General features: G+C 38.5%; 1 protein-coding gene across 2 annotated transcripts; it reads right to left on the minus strand.

Moving 5' to 3' along the window:
• Nucleotides 1–25820, minus strand: LOC110020506 (26S proteasome non-ATPase regulatory subunit 10). Of its 2 annotated transcripts, XR_002293530.1 has the most exons (11): nucleotides 25636–25819; nucleotides 24636–24692; nucleotides 24458–24525; nucleotides 6550–6745; nucleotides 6348–6475; nucleotides 4521–4596; nucleotides 4350–4409; nucleotides 4164–4214; nucleotides 1413–1491; nucleotides 261–418; nucleotides 1–178 (listed from the first exon to the last, which is right to left on the minus strand). XR_002293530.1 is itself a non-coding variant. In XM_020718635.1 (10 exons), the coding sequence occupies exons 1-10, from the start codon at nucleotides 25711–25713 to the stop codon at nucleotides 312–314; spliced, it is 900 nt and encodes a 299-aa protein (XP_020574294.1). In that variant the 5' UTR covers nucleotides 25714–25820; the 3' UTR covers nucleotides 1–311. The 2 variants fall into 2 exon arrangements, 1 of the variants encoding a protein (XP_020574294.1); XM_020718635.1 differs by having other exon boundaries at nucleotides 1–418; nucleotides 25636–25820.
• Nucleotides 25821–26685: the final 865 nt, after the last annotated feature.

Consider the following 26685-nt stretch of genomic DNA (forward strand, 5'->3'; position numbering starts at 1 on the left):
TGACAAAAAATCAATCAATCCATAGAAATACAGTGCATCATAACATCCATCAAATATACAACAAAATTATTAATTTTATTTTACAGCATAGAAATGATTTGATTACCTGCTCCACGCACACAGATTCATTCAGCTATTTCTCTGCACGCTAAGATGGCAATAACAAGCTTCGGCATTTCTATGATAGAAGTTGAAATAAAAATAAGAGCCCTAAACTATATAAGTTAGGTCTGATAATACGAAAATTAAACAATTTCAACCTCACAAGTCTATCTGCTCCATGAAGAAGTTAGCTTGGATTGATTAAAGGTTCAGTTTATAGGTGACTGATTCCTGGCTGTGTCAGTCATGGCTTCTGCAATCTTCTGCCGCATCTTATACTGCAGCATGGTGGGAGCACAATCGAGAGGGGTTTCCCCTAATCAGAAAATCATGAGATCAGTAAGGCTTGCACTTCCATTAACTCAATAGAGATCATAATGGTGGGTTAAACAAACCATGGCTCTTCACAGTAAAGTTAATGCATGATATGTGATTTTAAAAGAAAGAAAAACAGATTTAGTAACCATAGAACAGCAAGTTCCAAGGCAAATGATCCCACAAAGAAAACAACCTACTATGCAACTTCACTGCTGCATTTGTCTTTACTTCTCTCTTAATTTCCAAGAAAAAAAATTTAAGATACATGTAAAATATGATAAAAAAATCATTTGTCAGTGCATGTATCTTCTCTGTTACTTTGTGAGCAATTGAAGAAATTGTAAAGCAATTCTTATTTTATGCAAGTTAGATGAGTTCTCATAAAGTGCACAAAGAAAAAAAAAATAACATCAAAAAATTTTATCAACAAAGTGCAACCCTCCTCCCCTACTGCCGGCTTTCTTGAATCCTCATTCTACATTCATTACTATTATAGTTGAATACAGTGTTAATCATACTTTGTAAAAATCCTTCTACGCATCTTCTAACAAAGGAATCATAGGATTGACCATGAACAAACCACCTTAGTCAATTTTACACTACATTACAATCAATAAATGCTGCTACTACCATCTCTTTAATATAATTTAACACCACAATTTAATCAAAACAAAATGGTTCTTCTCTTTATCTCTTTCTAGACATCGCCGCTGGCTGCCTCTAACATACCTTCTTCTATATTCATGTATATCTTATAAAAGCACAACTACATATGCGTTCAAGAAAGGATAAACAGAAGTACATGAAGCACGATAAATAAAAATGCTGAGCATTATAGGCATTACTGTTGGTAAGACACACAAGCAACATAAAGAAAAGAGAGCCTAGAAAAGCAAACTGGAAGGCTTCATACAAAGCTAGGAAGTACACGCGCATTTTCTTAAAAAAAAGGCGAAACATAAATTCTGTGCAGAAAAATATTGGGAAGCTACCTTGAGCATTCTTCCTCTCCACACTGGCTCCATGGTTCATAAGAATAAAAGCTATCTCAGTATGGTTAAACAGTGCAGCCTGCATCAATTAACACAATATTTGCATCAGCTTGTAACACTTATACATTGAATGAAAGGAAGATACAAGGAATTCCAGAAAGCTGATAATTTAATGATACTGATATATAAGGAGTGTCTTTGTAGAATAATATTCCAAAAACAAACTCTTCCGTATTTGTAAATGTGAAAAGATAAAATATATTCGCAAGGGATGAAAGAAAAAAGCAAGCTAAATGAAACGTGGACAGCCATTAAATTAATTGGCCTAACTGAAACTATTTGTGAAGCAGCTCAGGACCATTGAAGAGTTCATAAAGCTGATGATGGAATGATGCTTAAACAAAAAGTAAATACGCTGGTTCAACTTGAGCCACAGCATAAAAAGGCACAAGGAAACCTTTATGAAAGTTGAAAAAAGTCCTTATGTTACTATCCTCTCGAGTTTTAGGGAATAAATAAATAAATTTCAGACATTTGATCTGGGAGACTCCACGATCAAATAGTCAAGTTAAAGCACAAGCCAAAACTCAGGCACAAATCATGCTCGTGAAAAGGTCATGTTCGGCTTGTTAAGAAACTCGTGTTCGGCTCGTTCGCTAAGTTAACGAGTCGAACATGAATAAATATTTGTTACCAGTCGAACACGAACAACACGAATAAATATTTGTTCATTCGTGTTCGGCTAGTTTTGCCTTGAAATACTGCTATATATATATATATATATTTGATGAGTAGTATTTTAAAAAAATTTATTAACCACAAGGCTACAAATACTTATAATCAATTACAAGTTTTAATTAAGAAAATAGAACAAAAATTATTAAATTAGATTCAAATGATATTTTAAATCTTAACCCAATCTTTAACATTTTATGGATACATGATTAGTGTTGTCAAAACGATTCTATGTTCGTGAACGGCTCCTGTTCGGCTCCCCAAGCAAAAGTTCGGCGAGCCGAACACGAACACACTTTTTGAGCTCGAAATATAAACGAGCCGAACACCAACTCGTTACACCCCAAGCCAGAAGTCAGCCCAAAGTTAGTCCTAAGGTCAATCTCAAAGTTCAAATCAGTGCTTGGAGCACACAAGACTATATGAAAGCTTCACGAAGGGCAACAATTAAATGCTGGAGGAACTCAAAAAATAATTCAAATTAAATGTCAAGATTCTCTTCCTTAAAGCAAGGGCGCTACCGTAAAAAGGAGGGGAGTGCAAAATCAAAAGGGACAACAATCAAAATAAGGCGATTGTCCTGTCTAATGATTAATCTCATCCTTATGATATGAAAATAGCTGTAATCATTTTTTATTTTATTGTGTTTATCAAAATAGATTTTAGAAGCCTATAATAATTGCTTTCACCTAGGGCACCTTGATTCAATTCAATTCAATTTCAATCAGTATTCAAATCAAGAAGTCTCTCCACCATCCTCACTTCTCCATTTCCCAACCCTAGGCAACCAAAAGAGGCACTCCCCCGAGCCAAATTTCTGCCAAAATCTTTTCTCTCACTCCGAAACCAAACCACCATCCTTCTCTCTCTAGAATACCCCCTCTCTCTACAGAAAGCCTTCTCTCTCTAGTTCTCTCTCTCAAACTCCAGGTAAAAAAAAGACTTGGAAGATCAAGATGAAATGAAGGGAGGCATCATGAAGCCAGGACGAAGAGGAAAATCAAGGAGAAAGAATCATAAAGGTAGAGATTAAAGAATTTCAACATCAAGGAGCCTACAAGAAGGTATATTAAGGTTTTACTCCCCTAATTTGTCATTCTCAGCTTTCATTAGTATTCTCAACAATTCCTCTTCGTTTTATTTTCTAAATATCCCTCACATATTTCACTTGGCCATTTCATCTGCAAGGACAACTTAAATTAGGTTTCCTTGCGTAAAGACCTGTAAATTCCGAATATAATGTCATGATTTTCATAAGCACATCATTTCTTAATCAATAATTATTAATCCTATTGGTGTTTCAAAAATTAATCCAGCCCAAAAACTTCACAATTGAGACATTCAAATGCTCCTTCGAATCCAAGATTTAAGAAAAAAGTATTTTCATTTTCACCCTCCTCAATACAGAAACCAATATGTATGGTTTGATATTAAAACATACTAATATCAAATATCATATCACCTTCTTAAAATTCCTATGGGTCCTCCAAAAAACAGAGATTTATGAACTAGGTTTATGAGGCATTGGGAATCGTTCAGGTGAAGCAAATTCAACATGCAATTAGAAACCATCTAAAAAAATTTAGCTGAGCCAAAAGATTGTAAGGCAAATAATCATAGGTAGACGAGTTTCAAGTTTTGTTGTAGGGTAAAAAGCTAAACATACAATTAAAATAATACGTCATGATCATTGCTCCACTTTTGGGTTCAGCTTTATGAATCATCAATCTCCATTACTTTTTTGATGTGCTTAAGGTATTAAAATTATTTGCACAAATGTTTGCACCGCTTCTAATATTGTTGGCCTTGGTCGGCTTATTTACTTCCTAATCCCTCTGCACCAATTACAAAATCACAAAAGGCAAGAAAACATGGAATAAATTATAAAAATCATGTGTAAGAGTTATAGCTTTTTCTGCTTACCACTTCAATTGAAAAAAAAAAATCAATTGAAAAAAAAAAATTCTTATTTGATATAAAGTAATATCAACTCAAGAATGCTTTTTAAAGACTTACCAAATGTAGTGGAGTCATGCCTTGCTTGTCACAGTAGTTAGCATCCACACCCTGTTTAGAGGTTAAAAACATGGCAATAAATGAACAAACAAGGACAAAAAAGTACAGTTGTTTCAATTTTAGGGTAACTGGGCATCAAATCAAAAAACAAAAATAATAAAACAGATGATCATTTAGCGCACAAACCTCACTCAGAAGCTTTCTGACACCAGCAGGGTCACTATTCTTGATGGCATCTCTTAAACCCTACACAGTAATAACATTTTACTGGGCAAAAAAAATCTCATTATTATGGTATAAACTCTATGTTGTTAAGAAAACATGCAGTCAACTTGCTTTTTCGCAAGGTATTCACACCTCTCCACTGACATCATAATCTGCTTTAGGCTTGTCCACATTACCATTGCTTGCTTGGCCCATGTTTAAAAATGAACTGCAATTATAAATTTACAAAGCATGGGCTTTAAAGATAAGCATATAAATATAACAATTAAAAAAAATAAATCATTTGAGATGCATATAAGATATGAAGCAGCTACAAAGATGAGATGAATATAATGTTACGTCGACACCTGAGGGCAATTTAGACTTTATTAGCCTAAAGATAACTTAGTCTTTTATTATTTATTATTGTTGGTATAAATAAGGGCTAATAAGTTTAGGGTTCGGGGTATGCATAATTAGGCGAGACTTCCTACCTCTCGAATTGTAGTATTTGGAAGAGATTGCCTATCTCTTAAATTGCAGGAGCTCATCCTTTATGTATTTGTGTGAGTTGTGTGGAGAAGGATTGAGAGTTGTGGTATCGAGAGAAAGAATGAGGAACAAACTTAGCAGCAACACTTGGAAGAAATAGAGCAACATTCGGATAGTTGGAACAAGCGGAAGCATGCAAACTAGAGCGAAAAAGTTGGAAGTGAATTGAGCGACAACATCTGGAAATTTGCAGGACATCTTGAGGTTTGAGACTAAATACAGCGAACAAATCAAGATGGCATGCGATTCAGGGCTGGAGATGATCACTTCAAATAATTTCAGCCTAGGACAGAGAACCACGGTGAGTGGGACCCCGACGGAGGGCTGCATCCAACTACAACAGTGCCTTTTGTGGTTGGTGGGAACGAGACAGGTGGGAGGGGGGGGGAGATTGTAAGGGGCTGATTTGCACATTGTAGAATATTCAAGAGGGAGACAAGATGATGGTGCTTCGCAACAACCCCAATTTGTGCAAGACAATGGTGATGTTGAAGACTATGAAGCAGGCAATTCAGACGTGGGGTTGAGATTCTTGATCAAGTTACATAGTATGGAAGAGACACATGATACCGAGTTGGCAATGAATTCAAGGATCGATGAGCTACAGGATGAGTTAATTGGGGTTGCAATATTTTCAAAAATTGACCGGAAGTCAAAACATCATCAAATTCGTAGGCGAACGAAGTAAGTGCATAAGAAGGTATTTTGAATTCCTCGGGGTCATTATAAATTTCCGATTAAGTGGAAAGGATTGTCAGATGATGATGCCAGATGGGAGCCACATGACATAATCCAACAACGGTTTATTCAAGCTTGAGGGCAAGTTTACTTTTTTTCGTGGCGGCGGCTGGGAGGGGGGGGAGTAATGTTATGCCGACACCTAAGAGTAATTTAGTTTTTTATTATTTATTATTTTTTGGTATAAAAAGGACTAATAAATTTAGGGTTGAGAGTATGCAAGAAAATGTTGACTTGAGTGTTAGGGTTAGGGTTTGGGAGAGACTTCCTACCTCTCGAATTGTAGATGCTTATATTTTATGTAATCATGTGAGTTGTGTGGTGCTGTAATGCTTTGATTTGAGATTAGTGAAATAAAAATATTTTATGCCTTAGTTTCCGTGGAAAAATCATTTCGAATCCTATCATATAACCCAACTTAAACAACTACCGGCAAATGGCAACTTCATTCTAGAGATGGTGGTGGCTACAGTACTCAAACAAGAATGACCATACAGAAAAGTAAGCTCAGGGAAAGATATCCGTGCTAAGGTTCCAGGTAGCTATGAAAAAGGTAAAAAGAAAACAAATACTTATTAAACAAACCGAAAGCTATTGTTTTTAACTTTAAAGCTGCACAAAACATGCATACTAATTTAAAAAATAATTAAATTCATATCAAATATGCTGCTTTTCTGGATTTATAATAACCTGGACTTGCTGTTTGAAGAAGAAGAAGAAGAAGAAGAGGGCTTCCTTGAGATGGACCCCGTTGTTCTCTGGTTTAATGAGGGATTCTTCGGCCTTGGATTTGAATGACTACTAGAAACGGAAATATTCTGCAGATAAAAAAGAAATTCAGCCACCAAGGTTCAGGATTAAACCAAAATCAATAGATACATGAAACATCAACCTGTGAGGGCAATGGATCTGGTGTTGGAGGTTTACAAATGCATAATGGCATTCCACATTTGCACTCAAGTACAGTAGGAACAGCCCTAGAGATTGAATTAGCTTCAGGGCCATCATTCTCATTCACATTTAATCTTGAAACTCCATTTACTACAGCAGCAACTGTATCATAAGACCTTTGACCATTTTCTCCAGATCTAAATAAGTAATTCAGAAAACATGAAATTAAAGATGAAAGAAAATCTAAGTATCGATAAAACATTGATTTGTTTGTTAACTAAAGATATATACAGGAACTAGGAAGGCGAAGCCAAAACAGAGACTTGACAGCATCATTCCTTTAAATATCACAAGCATATGGCAAAAAAATATGGAAGCTAAAACACTGGGAAGATAATATAGATAAAGTATCCCCTTAATTATGTGAGCGTAGCTTCATAGCTTTGTCAACCAAGGGAAACACCATATATATATATATATATATATATATAGATATAGATATAGATTAAACTCACACACACACCCATATATGCTAAGTCTTGAACTCAGGAACGTGTGGTTAGAGAAAAAGCTCTCAACCCCTAGGCTAAATGGGTTGCACCTTCATAATTAAACATTTGATCTCTGAAGTTATAATGACGCCGAGCACGATTCATGTTCTCAAAATAATATTTGGAGGAGTATACTATAATAGTGAGCTGCAACTTTTGCATTTAGGCAGTAGTGTAACCTTGACAGACAAGACAAGTGTTTCCTTAAAAAGCTTTCACATTACAAACCCAAAAAGAGTTACGTAAAAACAAAGATGCAATTGATATTCCAACAATGCTCTTTCAATCGGGATAACATTAAGAAGAGATATAATCATCCTATACATTATATCATCATTACCCAGTATTGGCTGCAAAATATTTGCAATCAGAAAGAAGAAGAAAAAATATCTAAAATTGCTTTAAAGATTCACTGCAGGATAAAAAAGTAGACTATATCATCATAAGTCGATAAACACCCAACTCAAAGATAAGGATCATGAAAGTTCAAGCAAGATACAAATAAACTATTCATAGAGAAAAGCTAATCAAATACTTTCCTAAACTTACAGACAATGCTACCATGCTAAGCACTAGTAAATTGCCATGCATGAAGCCAAATATTCTCAAAATACTGGCTAATATATTTGAAATCAAAGATCAAATGCCAATTATTTTGAGTAGAGAATATCTAAGATTTTAACTATCAGCAACAGATAATCATATAGGTATAGCACCATTCAAAAACGTCAACTATTAGCACTCACATGCTCCGGATGTAGCTAAGAAGCCTGCAAAATGAACCATGAGATTGCAATTTGCATAGTTTAAAAGTTGAAGGAATAGCTCATAAATAAATTTAAGTCAATTTTTTTTAAGTTCCTAAGAGGCTGTCGGGGATTACTTTCGATTTTTGTTTTTTTAATTTTAATTTATTTTATTTATGTTTTGATTTAAAATAAAAGATGTTTACTTGTTTTTTAAAAAACTAAAAATAACTTTTATATATTTTGAATATTTTTTTAAAAAAACTATTTAAAAAAAAACACGAAAAAAAATGCACTAAACAAACAAGTTTTTAAAATAAAAGCAAAAAAAAAAAAAAAAAAAAAAAAAAAAAAAAAAAAAATCTCAAAGACTTAAGTGCGACACGTGACAACCGCAATATTGCAGTTCCCAAACCTACGTATTTCATGTTTACAAATTACCATGATTCTGCGATTACGAGCTATCGCGATTGCGGGAGTCCTAATAGTACTGCGACCTCTTTCAATTTTTATTTTATTTTCTTTATTTTCAAAAAGTTTTCTTTCTTCTTCCTTTTTTAGATCTTACATATTTCTCTAGTTTCAAATTAGGTATTTTCTATTAGGGGACTTTTATATATATTATAGTAGGTTGTTTTGATTTTCAGTTTTTACTCATTTTAAGAATTGGAAAGAGATTTCTCTGTTTTATGCCCTTCCGAGAGATGTACCCTTTCCAATTGCAAGTAGTGTCGTTGTATCTTGCTCAAGAACAGATGGTGTTATCTTCTCGCCACCCAAACTTCGCTTATTTGAAGATTTTCTTCGTTGTTTTCAGCCGGAACAGCCACCGGATGATGCATATCCCCCTCCAAACACTATTGAACACCCACACTACCCTTCCCTTGCTATTCCACAACTATCTCCCCGCCAAAATCATTTCCTAAATACCTTATAGGAACCCTAGAACAATAACATCTAGTATCAATGCTTGACAAACTCAAAATTTTTTGGGATTTGTTATTCTTCACCTACCAAAGAATCTACATAACTTCAATCTTCCACCAATTCAATACCCAAATTATTCCTACAGCTATTCGTAGCCTCAAATCTATCGGAAATCTGATCGGAAAGAAAGGACTTTGTATCGCGAAGGAGAAACCCTCAACGAAGTATTCAGGAACTTACTACGAAGAATATGCAGCAGGAAGTCTTTCAAAAGTAACAAAAGCTTGTTGTTTTTAGAAAGAGACAATCTTGTGAGATCACCCAAAGCCACAATAGTGATTTTTCAGATCGAGTGAAACAAATGAATCCCTTCCCCTAGGAAACTTTCAGTGACAAAGAACCAAGTCCTTGATAATTTGGCATGAAATGTCAAAGGCGGAACCAAAATTTTTGAGTAAAGATTGACTTGCCAGACTTTGTAGATTTTATGAATCCAGACATGTTCATCGAGTTGCTCCAAACAGTGGAAGATGTCTTTGAGTACAAGGATGTTCCACAAGACACGTAAAACTATCCACCATTAAGTTAAAGAAGAGTGCATCATTGTGGTGGGAAAACTTAAATCATCTTTGATAGAGAGAAGAGAAAAGCAAAATCACTATTTAGTCCAAGATGAAACGAGAAATACGACACCAATACATACCACTTCATTACAGACAATATATGTTTTTGAGATTTCATCACTCATACCAACAACAAGATCTCTCAGTAGAGAATTACATAGTGGAATTCGAGCAGTTTCTGTTGAAGTGCGGGCTAGTAAAGCCTAAGAAAAAAGCCATAGCACAATATTTGAGGTAATTGAGATCGTCCATTGACAATATGATACAGTTGCAATCTTATTAAACATTACAAGATGTCCAGACCCTAGTCTTGAAGGTGAAGATATAACAAAACAAAATTAGGTCCATACCACCCTTCAAGCAGGGTTTAGCCAACAAATTCGGCAGCCATAGTACACCTATTAGAGCATCCAAGGAAAACTAATTCAGATGGGAGAAGATGAAGCCAGCTAGCACTCCCAAATCCATCCCTTCAATAAATGCTTTAAGTGTCACAATTTTGGCCGCGTGACTTCTAATTGCTCGAATATAAGGGCGATATTTTTCACTGAGCAGAAAACAGTTGAAGAAATTTACAGTAACATAAAGAGAATAAACACATTAAAGAGGAGTCTCAATCTCCAACCGACAATGGAGAGATATTAATGATTCAAGCTGAGCCCAAACGATTGCTCATAATAGGATTAACATCAATTGTCATAGAAGATAGAGAGCCTGAGAAGCAAGTACCTTAAAAGGGACAACTCCTGTTGAATTAGTTGCCAGATATCATGATTTACTGGTTAACTCTTGGGAGGCTAACATTGATGGTGACCCAACATGCCATAGAGTTCATTCCAAGGCCAATTTCTCCATACAAACTTGCTTATCAGATACGCCCAGCTGATTACAAAGAAAGGGAGAAGCAATGTACATATTCAATATCTCGAGGCCTAATTTGAGAGAATACCTGTCTATATGTAGTTCCGGTTCTAGTTGAGGAAAAAAATAACGGATTTTTATTCTATCTAAACAGTCTTTGGAATATCAAATGTGTTTCACAGTTGTCTGGAATGAGCGTGAGTATAACTTTTGCAGTAGTGTTGCTTCAAACACAACTAGTCAATTATTTTATCATGATTGTGGTAGATCGGTTCCAGAAGCTTCCAAGACAGAAGATGAAGCTCCTCCTACCTAAAGAGAGTGAAGTGGTACACACGACTGCCACAATACCGCGGTTCCCGGGCTGGGGGATTCCACAGTTATGGGATTACCGTGACTCATCTATTATGGGCTATCGTGATCACGAGAGTCCGACCAATACCGACCTATTTCTTTTTTTCCTTTATTTTGAGCAGGTTTCCTTCCTTGCTTCCCTTTTTTGTTCTTACATATTTTTCTAGTTTCTGATTAGATATTTTCTATTAGGGAACTTTTATATATATTGTAGTTGGCTGCTTTGATTTTCAATTTCTGTTGATTTTATGAATTGCAAAGAACTATTTCTATTTTATGCTCTTCAGAGTGTTGTATCCTTACCTTTTGCAAGTGGTCTGTCTATATCTTGCTCAGGAACTTGTGGTGGAACCTCCTCACCACCCAAACGTCGCAGATTTGAGGTTTTCATTACTGTTTTTAACTGGGACAGCAGCCGAATGACGCTTATCCCCCTCCAAACATCGTCAAACAGCCAGCTTATCTTTCCCTTGTTATTCCACAACCACCTACCCACCAAACCCACTTTCTAAATATCTTCTAAAAGATATCAGAAGCCCTAAGAGTTAACACACCAACCAGATTGTATTTTCTTGAATGTTCAACTTGCACACTAGATGCAGATGCCAAACATCAGAATTGTATTGTTTAGCATGTCTATAATAGCATGAATCCATCCGATAGCGTAAGGTAAAATAGTATGAGCAATTCAAACGAAGTTAAAACAAACTAACATAAAAGAAGAGAAAATGAATAAGGACATATGAAGAACAAGGTTCGGTCTTAGTAGTTTGTGAATAAACAAAGAAATTCATATTCAGTATTCCCTGTGCATCATGGATGATATAACATTAAAAAAAAAATCTTGAAGTTAAGGTCTCATTGTGAGCATAACTGCCTGAAATTTTAGCGGAAATCAGATTTCTTGTTATAGAAACAGTGTAAGATGTCATTGTGAAAAAAGGATAATAGTATGCTCAAAAGAAACAAAGCAATAATTGTCGTGACTAGCATTAACAGAATAATCCCAAACGTGAGTGCCTATAAAAAAATAGTCAAGGACAAAGGAGCGCAGGAAAAAATCTCGATGATCATTAAATATAAGGATAAGATAACACGAGATTGCTAATACTAACAGTCATACCGGAACAAGTTGGGATATGGCGTAATACCAAAAAAGTAAACTTTTATTAATATAAAAATAGTGATACAAAACAACTCAAACAAAAGAGAAATACAATAAAAGACGAATCTCTACCTGGAGCTATAAGAAGAGAAAGACGGTGGCGGCGTCAGCAGGGTGAGTGGTCGTTGGGTAGGTAGGGGATTGTGTGTGATTGGTTGTAGAAGGATTGGATGGTGAGATTGTGGAGGAAATAGGGGTGGTGGTAAAGTGGTGGAGGAATGTGGGGGTGGTAGACCGCTAGGGAAGTGGTAGGGAAAAGGGGACGGTGAGTAGTAGCGAAAAAGTTTGAAGTTTAAAACACCACCTTAGAGCAAGATACAACCGAAGCATCACCAGTCGTCAGTTACAGCCCTAACAAGCGGGAAGAGGCTCCACAAAGAAGATTATAAGACAACTCTAGTAGAACTGCCTCCCACACACTCAAGGGACAACTATTTATAGCCTCCTCCTCCTACACAAGTGGAGAAGGGTGAAAAAGACAAGAAGAATCCATAACACTCTTCCAGAAAAGATCTTGTGCGAATAGCTCAGCTGCAACGCGAGAATTCACGATCCCTCCCCTTACCGCAGGTTCTCCCGCCTTTGCAAGATCGCAGGCCCCCGCTCCGCTTCATGTAGTTTCGCAGAGCTTCGGCCCCAGTAATTTCGAAGCGCCCCATTTGAGGCGCTGTTATGCGCCCAAATTCAAGCATCGTTCCAAGCGTATGTGTCAATCTCTCCAAGTTAGGGAAGCTTTGACCTCGTTTGTCGAAGCTCCAGAATTTTCATAGTATAATGTTAAGTCGGCAACATTGAACGTGGTTGAAATGTTGTAGTCCCCAGACAGGTCAATCTTATAAGTCTTGTCGTTTAGCTTCTGAAATACTTTCAAAGATCTAACTGCTCTCGGCTTAAGCTTCTCGAATGATCTTGTGGGAAATCTCTCATTTCTCAACTGAATCCATACGAGATCGCCTTCCTGAAACGTCACTTTCTTTATGAATTTATTTGCCTGTCTGGTATGTTTTATTCTGCTTAGCAATTTCGTTGCCAACTTCTTCGTGAAACTTCTGGATCTTGTGAACTCATTTTATGGCATCTTTCCTAATTTTTGTTGACAGCAAGAGCGGTACCAATTCAAGTGGCGTGAGCGGATTGTGCCCGTACACAATCTCGAAGGGACTTCGTCCTATATTTTGGTTGATGGATCGGTTATAGGAGAACTCGGCTTGGGCTAGGATGAGATCCAACTGTTTTATGTTGTTTCCCACGAAACACCTAAGAAGATTACCGAGGCTCCAATTTACTACCTTTATCTGTCCGGCTGTATGTGGATGTGCTGTCGAGCTGAATTGGAGTTTGGTGCCGAGTTTTTCCCATGGTGTCCTCCATAAGTGGCTCAAGAATTTGATGTCTCTGTTGAAGGTGATGGTCTTGGGAATCTCATGTAGCCTTGTAATCTCCCTAAAGTACAGATCGGCGATGTGAGAGGTGTCGAGTGTTCGATAACAAGGTACAAAGTGGGTCATCTTGCAAAATCTATCTACTACAACCATTACGAAAATATCGTTCCTTTGAGTCCTTGGAAGTCCTAGCACAAAATCCATGCTGACATCCACCCACAATGCCTCTGGTACTGGAAGTGGTGTATATAATCCGACGTTCTAAGCTCTTGTCTTGGCCAAATAACAAATCTTGCATTATTTGTTTGACATGTCGTTCTACATCTCTTATTAGTTTTGGCCCAAAAAAATGTTCTCTTACGAGGGCGAGGGTTTTGACTCTGTTGAAATGTCTAGCTAGTCCTCCGTTGCAGCCTTCCTGGGCAATGGCCTCTCTTAGTGAACATCTGGGAATGCACAGTTGATTCTGGTTTCTCCTGACATTGCTACCATATGTTTTTGAAATCTTCATCTATTTCATATAGATTCTTTATGACATCGAAGCCCACAACTCAAACATGCATGGATGTGATCAATAAGTGTCGACAACTTAGTGCATCTGATACTTGGTTCTGGCTTCCCGCCTTGTATTTTAGTACAAACTGAAATGAAACTAGAAATTTCACTCAGGCAGTGTGTCGTCCCTTTAGTTTATTCTGACTATCGAGGAATTTTAGGGTCGAGTGATCTGTAAATAGTGTAAGCCCATTTGTCAATAGGTAATGACTTCAATGTTCCAGAGCTCTTGCGATGGCGTAGAACACTTTGTCGTAAGTTGAGCATTTCCTCCTGGACTCATTCAATTTCTCACTGAAAAAAGCGATAAATTCTCTTCCTTGGCTCAGTACTGCTCCGATCCTTACGTTGGAAGGATCATATTCTACCTCAAGAAGTTGGTTGAAGTCATGCAGTGCTAACACGGGTGCCTGAGTTACCTTTTCTTTCAGTGTGTCAAAACTGTCATAGGCTGATGCTGTCCAAGTAAACTCCATTCCTTTTAGAAGCACAGTCAAAGGAGAGGTGATAGTGTTGAAGTTTCTGATAAACCTTCGATAAAAGGATGCCAGCACCAAGAATTGTCTCAGCTCAGTGAATGATTGTGGTAGTACAACGCAGCTGATGATGGCATCTATCTTTACAAGATCCATCTGAATGTTTGCACTAGCACGATGTAACCCAGAAAGCATACCTAACTTGTCATGAAGTGACATTTCTTCAAATAGGCATATATATGCTCGGCTTGTAGTACCTCAAATACCGCCTTCAGGTGATGCAAGTGATCTTCCTCCGACCGGTTGTATACTAGAATGTTGCAAAATAAACAAGGGCAAACTTTCCAATGTGAGATCAGAATACTTGGTTCATTAATCTCATGAAAGTAGACGTGTTTGACAGACCAAAAAGCATAACGGTTTACTCATAAAGTCCGTCACGCATCTTGAAGGTGGTCTTCCACTCGTCTCCCGGCTTCATTTGTATCTAGTGATAGTCGTTGCACAAGTCTATCTTGGATAAGATAGTGGTCGTGTAGCTAGTCTAAGAGATCATCCAAGCGAGGTATGGGAAATTGGAACTTGATAGTAATCTTATTGATGGCTCGATTGTCAATGCACATTTGCCACGATCTATCCTTTTTGGGCACCATTAGGGTCGGGGTTGCACACGAGCTGGTGTTTTCTCTGACTAGCCCTCTTGCAATGAGGTCCAACACTTCGCGTTGTAGTTCTTCATACTTCGCAGGTCTTAATTTGTAGTCTGGTCGGTTTGACAGTATGGATCCTGGTATAAAGTTCATGGTGTGTTGAATGTACCTTAGTGGTGGCAGTCCCTTTGGTAAGTTGTCGGTCATAACATCCTGAAAGTCTTTTATCGATGGTTGCAATATTGTTGGTACCTCTCTGTCTTCCTCATTTTCTTCCAAGAGGACTAATGCTAGTGTAACAGAGGCAACTTTGACCGACTGCAAGCAAGTGGCATGAGGAACAAATGTTCTCTGTATCGCCCCTGCCTTTGGCATCCGTAGCAGGTAGTAAAACTATATGTTTCTCATCCTTCTTGAAAGAATAAGTATTTTTGAACTCATCGTGTTGAGTCTTGCAATCAAACAACCAAGGCTTACCTAACAAAATGTGGCAGACGTCCATAGAAACCACGTTGCACCATATCTATTCGTGTAGCTGGTCTCTGATGGAAAAGCCAACTAGGCACTACTAATTTACACTATCTCATTACCCTTCTTCAGTCAGGTAAGAGGATATGATCGATGATCTTTCTGTGTCAAATCCTAACTTTTTTACCATGAGCGTAGACACCACTTTCTCACAGCTCCCACTGTCGATGATTACGCTGCAAACCTTCCACTTGACAGTGCACTTGGTGCGAGAAAAGTTATGCCTTAGCTAAAATTGGTCCTGCCAGGGCTTGGACTGTGGTATTCGCCGCACAATTAATGCTTGTCCTTCGTCTCTGTGGAGCTGAACTCTTTTTTCTGAACTCTCCTCTAATTCCTTATCGACTTCCTCGACGGCGTCTTGATTCGTGAGTGTGACGACTCGGCTTGTAAGGCAGCTAGAGGCTATGTGACCGTAGCCGTGGCATCGGAAAAACTTCTTGGATGGCACTGTATTGGAGAAACTACCTTTCTCTGGCTTCTTTCCGCTCTGATTTGCCTTATCAGTCCCTTGTCCAATTTTGTTATTTCCTCCCGAGGTACCATTGTCGGCTGTAGCACTTGCAATTGACAGCTTAGTTGAAGGTGGTGGTTTGAACGACGATTGTTACCTGCTTTGCTTCTGCTGTCTCTCCACTTTTAGGGCTAGTGTCTGGACATCCTCCAACGTCCAGTATGGTTGTAGTAGTACCACATTGCTAATGGTGAGTTTTAGGCCTCCGAGAAATCTGATAATTGTGTGCTCCACTGGCTCTGTCAGCTTGCACTTTAGCTGCAGGTGGTTGAACTGGGCGATGAACTCCTCAACGGATAGGTCTCGTTGCTGCGAGTAGTGGAGTTTTAGGAACATGTCCTGACAATACTGCGATGAAAGGTATTTTTTTTCATTTCCTTCACTTTCTCCCACTTAGTTATTTTTTCACTTCCTTCCCTCCTCCTTCGCCTTTGTAGATTCTCCCACCATAAGGATGCATTCTTCTTTAGTTTAATTGCAGCTAACTTGACTCGTTTGTCCTCTGGTACGTCTTTATACTCGATAATTCATTCGACTGTTTGCAGCAAGTCGATAAATTCATCTGGGTTCATGCTTTCCTCGAGCTATGAGAGGTCCATCTTGATTCCAAAGTACCTCTGACCTCCATAAGGAGCCTCCTCTCGGCCTCCTTTGATATTGAATACCAAAACGGCGTGGTCGATATTCTCTGTCGCTATGATCTTCCATATGGAATGGATTAAGATCCTCGTCTTTATCTTCTCTCAACTCTCTCGATCACAGTTGAAGGTAATCTCTCCCGGGTTCCCGTCATCTAACTCAGCTAGTCTCTGACGACGAATTTCACTTTGGATCTTTTCTCGGGTAGAGCCTGATGTATCTTGGCATTGCTAGAGTTGGGAATTTGAAGTAAAATGGTTGATGGACGTGAATTGGGTAGGGGCAGGTGTTGGGAACCCTATGATAGAACTAGGGTTGAGCCTGACTCAGATACCAAATGATACTCACACTAGTTGGGATGTGACTTAATACAAAAAAAATAAACTTTTATTAATATAAAAACAGTGATACAACACGAGTCAAACAAAAGAAAAATACAATAATAGATAAATCCCTAACTGGAGCTATAGGAAGAGATTCAAAAGCAGCAACGGCGGCGACGGGGTGAGCGACCATTGGGTAGGTAGGGGGATTGTGTGTGATTGGTTGTAGGTGGATTGGATGGCGTGATCTTGGACGAAGTAGCGGTGACGGTAGCGTGGTGGAGGAATGTGAGGGTGGTAAACCGCTAGAAAACTAATAGGGAAAGGGCTCAGTGAGTAGTAACGAAGTAGTTTGAAGTTTATAACACCATCTCAGAGCGGGATATAACCGAAACACCACCTGTTGTCGGTCACAGCCCTAATAAGAGAGAAGAGACTCTACAAAGTAGATTAGAAGACAACTCTAGTAGAACTGTCTCCCACACAAGAGCAAAGCGGTGGAAAAGATAACTCAGGGGACAATCATTCATAGCCTCCTCCTACACAAGAGGAAAGCGGTAGAAAAGACAAGAAGAATCTAAAACACTATTCAAGAAAAGATCTGGTGTGAATAACTCAATTGGATAGCGAGAATTCGTGATCCCTTTCCCTATCGGTGTGAATAGCTCAATTGGATAGCAAGAATTTGTGATCCCTTTCGCGTAGTTTAACAGGGCTTCGATCCCCGCAGTTTCTAAGTGCCCCTCTTCAAGGCGCAGTTCTGCGCCCGATTCGGGCTCCATTCAAAGCGCCCGCATCAAACAGTCAACAAAAAATCAACAAAAGTATAATATCTCATCAAAAATCAATCATTTTCTTGGCCCTAGAAAACACCGTGTAAATGTAGATAACAAATGTGGAGAAGACACGCTAGGCAGCGTCATGTCACGGACTAACTTTCCTTGAGTTATCCGCGCGACTTTAGCGCTCTCTCTTAGCACTAAATCAGCCTAACATTCCCAACTAGCAACTCAAAGCACACTCTTGAAAGTAGAATAAGAAGAATAATTAGAGAAGAAAAACACTTCACTAATAAAAAGAGATTACAAGGCTTGAAAGCTTGAAACCTAGGGTGGTTTGAGATGAGGGGAAGGGACTCTTATTTATACCTTCCCTCGTGTCTTTGGCCTTACATCTAGCCAATGTGGGACTATTTTCCAAAAAAAACTTTACAATATAATATTCTAGTTTCTAGATAGTTCTACACCATTCTTATGTACATACATATTCTAGATTCTTATGTTATAGTATCGGTGGGGCGTGACACTCTCCCCCACTTAAACTCGCAATGCCCTCGTTGTGCTTCTCCTCTTGATACTGTTGGATCTTCTTCTTGAATTGCCACAGTGTCTTCATGCTCCCAACTGGCCTCGCTATCGGTCCATCATTTCCACTTGATGAGAAACTCCTTGTAGTTTGGTACCCCTCGCCATCTGATCACCCTGTCAGCCATTATTTCTTGAATTTCTTTGTCGAATGAGGAGATTACTGTTGTAGGCGCTCGGTTGGAGATCCCCCTTGAAGGGTCTTCCTTGTCTTCCTGGCAAAGCTTCAACATGTTTGCATGAAAGACAGGATGTATCTTTAGTTTTGGTGGTAGGTTGAGTTTATAAGAGACATTTTTCACTTGCTTCATCACCTCAAAAAGGGTCTTCGTATCTTCGAATTAAAACCTTATGTACCTTTTGAAATGTTTTGAATTATTGTGGCAGAAGCTTCACAAAGACTATGTCTCCTTCTTTGAACTCAATATGCCTCCGCTTTGTCCGCCCACTTCTTCATCTTCTTTGTAGCTTTGTGTAATGTTGCTCGAGCTATTTCCCTTTGCTCACTCCAAGATTTGGCAAACTTGAAGGCTGACGGACTTTTTACTTCGTAGTTGGTTGTAAGGGAGAGACCAGTCATTGGTTGTTGTCCCATAATTATCTCAAAGGGACTCTTGTTAGTGTATTCATTCATTTGAAGGTTGAAAGAAAATTGAGTTACATCCAACAACTTGGCCCAATTTTGTTGATTGGCACTCACATAATGCCGCAGATATCGCTCTAAGAGAGCGTTTTCCCTCTCAGTTTGTCCATCAGTTTGTCCATCACTTTGAGTCCATCACTTTGAGGATGAAAGCTTGTGAAAAAGTTTAGATTCGACCCCAACATTTTGAATAATTCGGTCCAAAATCTTCCGGTGAAGCGAGAATCTCGATCGCTGACGATGCTTTGTGGTATCCCCCATAGCTTTACCAAGATGCATAGAAAGAGTCTTGCAGCTTTCTCGGTCGTACAATCGGTGGGTGCAGCAATGAAGGTTGCATATTTGCTAAATTTGTCCACCACAACTAAGACGCTTCCAAATCCACCTGACTTTGGAAAGCTAGAGATGAAGTCCATAGAGATGCTCTCCCATTGTCTTGGAGGAATAGGCAGCGGTTCTAACAACCCTCCTGGTTGTGGAAGGACAACTATGTCTTGTTGGCATACAAGGCAAGTGCGAACATATTCTTCTATCCCATCCTTCATCCCTGGTCAGTAGTATAGTAATTGTTTTTAGAAGTGCAAGAGTTCGCTTCATACCTGGATGTCCCGCCCATAAAGAGTCGTGACATTCTTTGATCAGCTCCTTCCTCAAGTTGCCCCATCTTGGTATGTAGATGCGTCGGCCTTTGGTGTAAAGGAGATCTTCACTTATCCAGAACTTTTTGGTATTTCCTTCCTTCACTAAGGCAATAATATTTTGGGTTTGTGGATCGGAGACCAAACCTTCTTTTATCTTGTCTATGAGGGAGCTAGAGGCTTGTGTCAGGCTTGCAAGTTCTGTTTTTCGGCTTAGTGCATCCGCAACTATATTGGTCTTCCCTGGCTTATACTCCAGGATATCAAATTCTGCCAAAAAGTCATGTCATCTTGCTTGCTTAGGACTTAGCTTCTTTTGAGTCCGGAAGTAGCTGGTGGCAATATTATCTGTCATCACTTGGAATTTGGAGCCAAGTAGTGTTTCCATACTCTAAGGCAATGTATGATGGTTGTCATCTCCTTTTCTTGGACTGTATAGTGACGCTCTGTCTTATTAAGTTTTTTGCTTTCATAGGCAATTGGGTGCCTATCTTGCATAAGAACCCCTCCAATAGTAAAGTCTGAAGCATCAGTACGCACTTCATATACTTTGGTATGATCAGGAAGGCTAAGTAAGGGTTCTTCACCGATTGCCTTTTTGAGATCTTCAAATGCTTCATTACACTCACTATTCCATTCCCACGGCTTATTCTTCTTGAGTAAGTCCGTCAACGGAGTAGCTCTTGCAGAGTAGCCCTTTATGAATCGCCGATAATAGTTAATAAGTCCCAAGAAGGATCTTAATTCAGGTACATTGGTAAGATGTTCCCAATCTTGGATGGCTTTGACTTTGCTTTCTTCCATCATGAGTTTTCCCTCCTTTATCCTATGCCCCAAAAAAGCCACTTCTTGTTTGGCAAAGGAGCATTTTTCTTTCTTGAAATTTGGAGTCTGGAAGTAGCTGGTGGCAATATTATTTGTCATCACTTGGAATTTGGAGCCAAGCAAGTAGTGTTTCCATACTCTAAGGCAATGTATGATGGCTGTCATCTCGTTTTCTAGGACTGTATAGCGACGCTCTGTCTTATTAAGTTTTTTGCTTTCATAGGCAATTGGGTGCCTATCTTGCATGAGAACCCCTCCAATAACAAAGTCTGAAGCATCAGTATGCACTTCATATACCTTGGTATGATCAGGAAGGCTAAGTAAGGGTTCTTCACTGATTGCCTTTTTGAGATCTTCAAATGCTTCATTACACTCACTATTCCATTCCCACGGCTTATTCTTCTTGAGTAAGTCTGTCAACGGAGTAGCTCTTGCGGAGTAGCCCTTTATGAATCGCCGATAATAGTTAATAAGTCCCAAGAAGGATCTTAATTCAGGTACCTTGGTAGGATGTTCCCAATCTTGGATGGCTTTGACATTGCTTTCTTCCATCATGAGTTTTCCCTCCTTTATCTTATGCCCCAAGAATGTCACTTCTTGTTTGGCAAAGGAGCATTATTCTTTCTTGATGTATAGCTTGTTTTCTCTAAGAATTTTGAATACGTCTTAGAGATGTTTTAGATGATCTTCGAGAGTATTGTTATACACCACTATATCATCCAAGTACACAACAACAAACTGGTCCAAGTATGGCTGGAATAGTTTGTTCATCAAAGTGCAAAATGTAGCAGGAGCATTGGTTAGTCCGAAAGGCATAACCAAAAATTCGAATGACCCATATCTGGTCACACAAGTGGTCTTCGGTTCATCTCCTTCTGCTATCCTCACTTGGTAGTAGCCTGACCGGAGATCCAATTTTGCGAAGTATCTTGCGCTCCCAAGTTGATCAAAAAGATCGGCAATGAGAGGGATTGGATATTTGTTCTTCACGGTAATTTTGTTCAAAGCCCGATAATTTATACACATGCGTAAGGAGTCGTCCTTCTTCTTTTGAAATAGAACTGGAGCACCAAAGGGGGCTTTAGATGGTCGGATAAATCCTGCCTCCAATAACTCTTTCAATTGATTGTGTAGTTCTGCCAATTCTGGAGATGTCATGCGGTAAGCTCCCATTGCTGGTGGCTTAGTTCCTGGCTCCAGCTCAATTTGGTGATCGACCTCCCTTCTTGGCGGTAGTTCCTTCAGTAATTCCGGTGGCGCCACATCTTTAAACTCGTCAAGTACTTCCACTACTTCCCTTAGCGTGGCTTCTTCGGGCTTCAATTCTTCGTCGGAGTTATGAAGGATAGCCAAGTAGCTTTTTTCCTCTTCCTCTCGTCGAATGCCCTTTTTGAATTGAATGGCTGATAGCATCTTGGTTTCCTGCTGCCTAGCTCTTGTTGTCGGTACAAGGCAAGCTTGGTCACCTCCCATGATGCACATGCTATTGGCAAATGGTATCGGGAACACCCTTACTTGGTCCAAGAACTCTATATCAAGAATCACCTTGAAATCATCCATGGGAATAGTGGAGAAATTTAGCGTACCGGACCAATCTCCTACACAGGTCTTCACTTCTTTAGCCACTCCATGGATTGGTCTGGCTGCAGAGTTCACTGCCATGATGGAGCCTCCACCTCCAGTTATTTGCAGACCCATTTTCCTTGCTTCTCCAATAAAAATGAAGTTGTGAGAAGCTCCTGTATTTATCATCGCATTAGTAGATGTCTTTCCTATAATCACATCTACAAAGAGAAGTCTTTTTGCAAGGGTTTTTGGAGAGGAGCGTACCGCATTTAGTTGTATGGTTCTTACATGAACGCCCATGTCATTTTCCTCTACCTCTTAATGGCTTGCAAGGAGAGAGTTTAGAGCTTTCTTCTGCGGGCAGTCCCTTACCCAATGTGGTCCCCCACAAAGGAAGCAACTGTTGTATGGTTTAGTCTTGTTATTGTTGTTAAACTTCCCCTTGTCTCTTGCTTTGAACGAGGTCGATTCGTGACGATTCTCTTCCTTGTGTTGTTCCCGATCTCCCCCACTTCTGACATAGTTGCTCTTCTTTTCTTTTGGCTTTGTAGACTGCTTTGTATAATCCACCAAGCTTTCTGCAATGGCGATGTCGGAAGCGAGATCTTGTGCACCGCGCCTCCTAAGCTCTGTATTTGCCTATTGTTGGAGTTCATCCATGAAGTTGAATAAAGCATCCTTGTCTGACATATCAGGAATTTTAAGGACCAGACTAGTAAATTCCTTGATATATTCTCGCATCGATCACATTTGCTTGAGTCTTTGCAATTGGGCTCCAGCCTCATCCTCCGCATCTTCAGGGTAGAACTGTCTCTTTAGCTCTTTCTTAAAGTTATCAAAAGTGGAGAAGATACGCATACCTTTTTCGACATCTCATCGTCTTCTTCTCCACCATAGCATAGCAATATCTGAGAGATAAAGAGTAGCAAATTATCATTGTCTATTCATCTGTGATCCCCATCGCTCTGAAGTATTGTTTCAGTCCCCATAAGAGGTTATCTACTTCCTTTGCATCCCGAGTTCCTCCAAAACTCTTTGGTTTTGGCACCTCAATCCTCTTGGATTCGAAGGTTTGATGGTTGGTGGGTGTTGCCAGTGCCCTCTTGCACAACGAAATATCTCCATGCATCTCTTCCAAGCTAGCACGCATGTCACTCATCTCTTCTTTATAGGCACTTCGAACCTCTTGGAGCTTCCCCATGAAATCCTCCTGCAACTTAGCCACTTGGCCCATTAAGGTTTCCTCAAGGTTTCCTCGAGGTTTCCTCGAGTTGGAGCATCATACCTCTGTTAGTTGAATGGATGGTGACGTCCTCCTCCTCGAGTCCATCAACACTTTGGCCAAGATCCTCTACTTGGACCTCCATGTCATTCATTGCCTCCTCCATCCGAACAAAGTGTGAATCAAAGTCATGTATGATCTCCTTAGACCTCCCATGTGGCTTGGGTGCAATGGGGGCTCTTTGCTCCTGGCGACCTCGCCCTTGAGATGACTCGTGGCTTCCGACTCCATTAAGAGCTCTTTGATACTTTTCGCTATTCCCTAAAACCAAGATTTTGATACCAACTGTCACAGACTAACTTTCCTCGAGTTATCCGTGCGGCTTTAGAGCTCTCTCTTAGCAACTCAAAGCACACTCTTGAAAGTAGAATAAGAAGAATAATTAGAGAAGAAAAACACTTCACTAATAAAGAAAGATTACAAAGCTTGAAAGCTTGAAACCTTGGGTGGTTTGAGATGAGGGGAAGGACTCTTATTTATACCTTCCCTCATGTCTTTGGTCTTACATCTAGCCAATGTAGGACTATTTTCCAAAGGAAGCTTTACAATATAATATTCTAGCTTCTAGATAGTTCTACACCATTCTTATGTACATACATATTCTAAATTCTTATGTTATAGTATCGGTGGGGCGTGACAGTCGGCCTCAAATCAGTAGAAAAGGAACAAATGTTACTATAATCATTTAGTGAATAAGTTCATGCCATCAGATCAACATAAGAGTATCCAAATTAGTTAAGCACCATAACCACAGTTCAAATTCTATTATTGATCAAAATGGAAGCAATTTGTAAAACAACAACATACTGATCTAGATTCCTTATAATGCATAAGGTTTTTAAAATGTTCATGCTTAAATTATGATATATACAATAAATGACTTTGAGGGGAAAATCAAGTTACTTGGCAGAGCATTATTTCTTCAGCATGCTGCCTTGAAATGTAGAAAAGAAAGCCTTCCAAATTAATCCTTACCAAATTCATACTTATGAGCCTATAATCAATTTATGATCTAAAGGCACCTGGAAGCTAGAGCACCTTTAATCTGTGATCTTTTGAAATTAGACATTAGAATATAAGGTTCATGAGAATAAAAAATAGTCGTGCATTAACATGTAGGATTGAATGGGGAGGATATCGACACATAAAACTATTTCAAGCAGAATATGATATTTTTACTAGCTACCTATATTGCTATTTTTTCTCTTTAAAAATGCAAAGAAAAAATATATAAGAAATTAAAATCAAAGAAAATAATTAGAAATATCTCCTTGGATAAAAACATAGAAAACATTACCGAGAACGATTATTGAAACAATCTTCACAAACTCTGACATTTGAAAGGATGCCAAACTGAGGTAGAGCCTGACAATAGACATCTAATTTATTATAAACACATTGAGTGAGACCAAAGAAGCAATGGACTAACAAAATTCATGGCATAGAAAAAAAATTCCAGAGCAAGAAAAATCTACCATTTGATTTGATGAATGTTCACTGCACAAAGTCCTACCACAGCATCGACAGTGGTGCTGCTCAGAGAAAACAAGAAAAGAAAGATAAACAGGGTTGCAATCAATAATGGAAACATTGAAAGTGTGAATAAATACAAGAAAACCAAGCAAATATGAGAAATTGAAGCCAAAAAACAGAAATTAATCAATACTAATTACTTTAATGGATGCCAATGGAGAAGTACAGCTTCTGTAATCCTCGTACTTATTAAAAGTTGATTGAGATGTTAAACTTTACTTACAGCAGATCTTTTCTCACTCAAAAGAATATTATTTCTGATCTTCCTTGTACACATCAACCTCCTATCTTATTTACCACTTCTTTAAATTCGATGGATGTTATTCCCAACATCCCATAAATATAATCATCTGCTAATCCATCCTTTCTATTTTCAACACACAAGCATCTTAACATTCTCATTTTGTCCACTAACAACTTGGCAATTAGTAACTTCTTCATTGCCCAAAAATCAGATCCAAATAGCTGGTTTACTTGCAATTTGCAAAACTTCAAAATATCATGCTGACCATTTATCCTAATGGTGTTCAGGCTGTTGATTTCATCATTACTTACTATAAACAAAAACCTTTTGAGACAAATAAAAAAAACATTTTTTCCATGAACGCATTCCACAAATCGCACTACTGCTCTTTAATTTTTAATACTCGATGCTCCCACAAAACATTCCACGATCAAAAAAGAAATCACAAGCGTTGTCCCCATAGTCGATTCAACCAAGAAGATCGTTAAAGGAAATAGATCAACTGCAAGATCATCAGAAACAAGCCAAATTTCTCAAGTCGCAGCAGAATTGTGACTACAAAGTAGGGCACGGCTTCGGGATCCATCTCCGACAACAAAGAAGAAACGATTACACTTGCGTAATTAAGATTGGGATTGAAGAGAACAAAGCCAATAGATTCAATTGAAGATTCCAGGGGAAGGAAGGGGTGGGTTTACCCTTCGCCGGAAAGTGGTGAAGCCGCAGTTGCAAACGTCACACCTCGGAGCCTCCTGGAACACCGGCGGAGTCTCCATCTTCGCCTCTGTATCTCCCCTCCCCTCTCAATCGCTCCCAGCCAGCCCGGGTGTTCTCCAAAAATGTGAGATTGTTACGATACGACAATATTCTGACACAAATCTAGATGTTGCGATGAGTAAGACCCAAAGTTTCATATTTACACCACTCAAAAATTTGATATTTACACTTATAAAATTTTATCATCTTAAATATATGCATGAAAGATATAATAATAATGATATTTTTTTATGTGATTTTAGAACTATAAATATGATTGTTTAAGTGTTAGAAATGTAGATACATAAGAATTATGTGCTATGTAAATGCCCCAAAAACAATTGTATTGACTTAAAAATAAATAAATAACAAGGAAGATTTATATATATACCACTCAATTCATATCTAGGGCTGTCAAAACAGGCCGTTGCTCATGAACAGCTTGGTTCGGCTTGTTAAGAAGCTCGTGTTCGCCGAACACGAACAAATCTTTGTTCGTTCGTGCTCGGCTCGTTTTGGCTCGAAATGCTACTAATCAATTATATATATATCTTTGATGAGAAGTCTTTTTTAAAAATTTAGTTGACTACAAGGCTACAAAGATTTATAATCAATTAAAGCATTAATAAAGAAAATATAATAAAAATTATTAAATTAGATTCAAATAATGTTTTAAATATTGTCTCAATCCTTAACATCTGATGACTACGTGATTAGGGTTGTCAAAATGACTATTTGTTCGTGAACGGCTCTTGTTCGGCTCGCTAAGCAAACGAGTCGAACACGAACACACTTTTTGAGCTCGAAATATAAACGAGCCGAACACGTGCTGAGCCTCGTTTACACCCCTATTCATATCTATTTACAAATCTAAACCGTGATTTCAATTTTTATATATATGTCATCTTATTTAGAAATAAAAAAAAATACATTTAATTTTTCTAAGGTTAAATTTGAGATAATATTTTCTTCATGATATGAAAGATTTAGGT

This window comes from Phalaenopsis equestris, unplaced genomic scaffold (genome assembly GCF_001263595.1).
Source record: "Phalaenopsis equestris unplaced genomic scaffold, ASM126359v1 Scaffold000098, whole genome shotgun sequence".
In the NCBI taxonomy this organism is placed as follows: Eukaryota; Viridiplantae; Streptophyta; class Magnoliopsida; order Asparagales; family Orchidaceae; genus Phalaenopsis; species Phalaenopsis equestris.

What these genes read in the sequence shown, in the direction of transcription:
- LOC110020506 (XM_020718635.1), bottom strand. Translation starts at nt 25,713, where the DNA reads ATGGAGACTCCGCCGGTGTTCCAGGAGGCTCCGAGGTGTGACGTTTGC. An exon ending in TCTTCAAACAGCAAGTCCAG is followed by an intron (nt 4,597 to 6,347) that starts GTTATTATAAAT and finishes TTATAATTGCAG; the next exon opens with TTCATTTTTAAACATGGGCC. An exon ending in GCATGACTCCACTACATTTG is followed by an intron (nt 1,492 to 4,163) that starts GTAAGTCTTTAA and finishes TAATTGATGCAG; the next exon opens with GCTGCACTGTTTAACCATAC.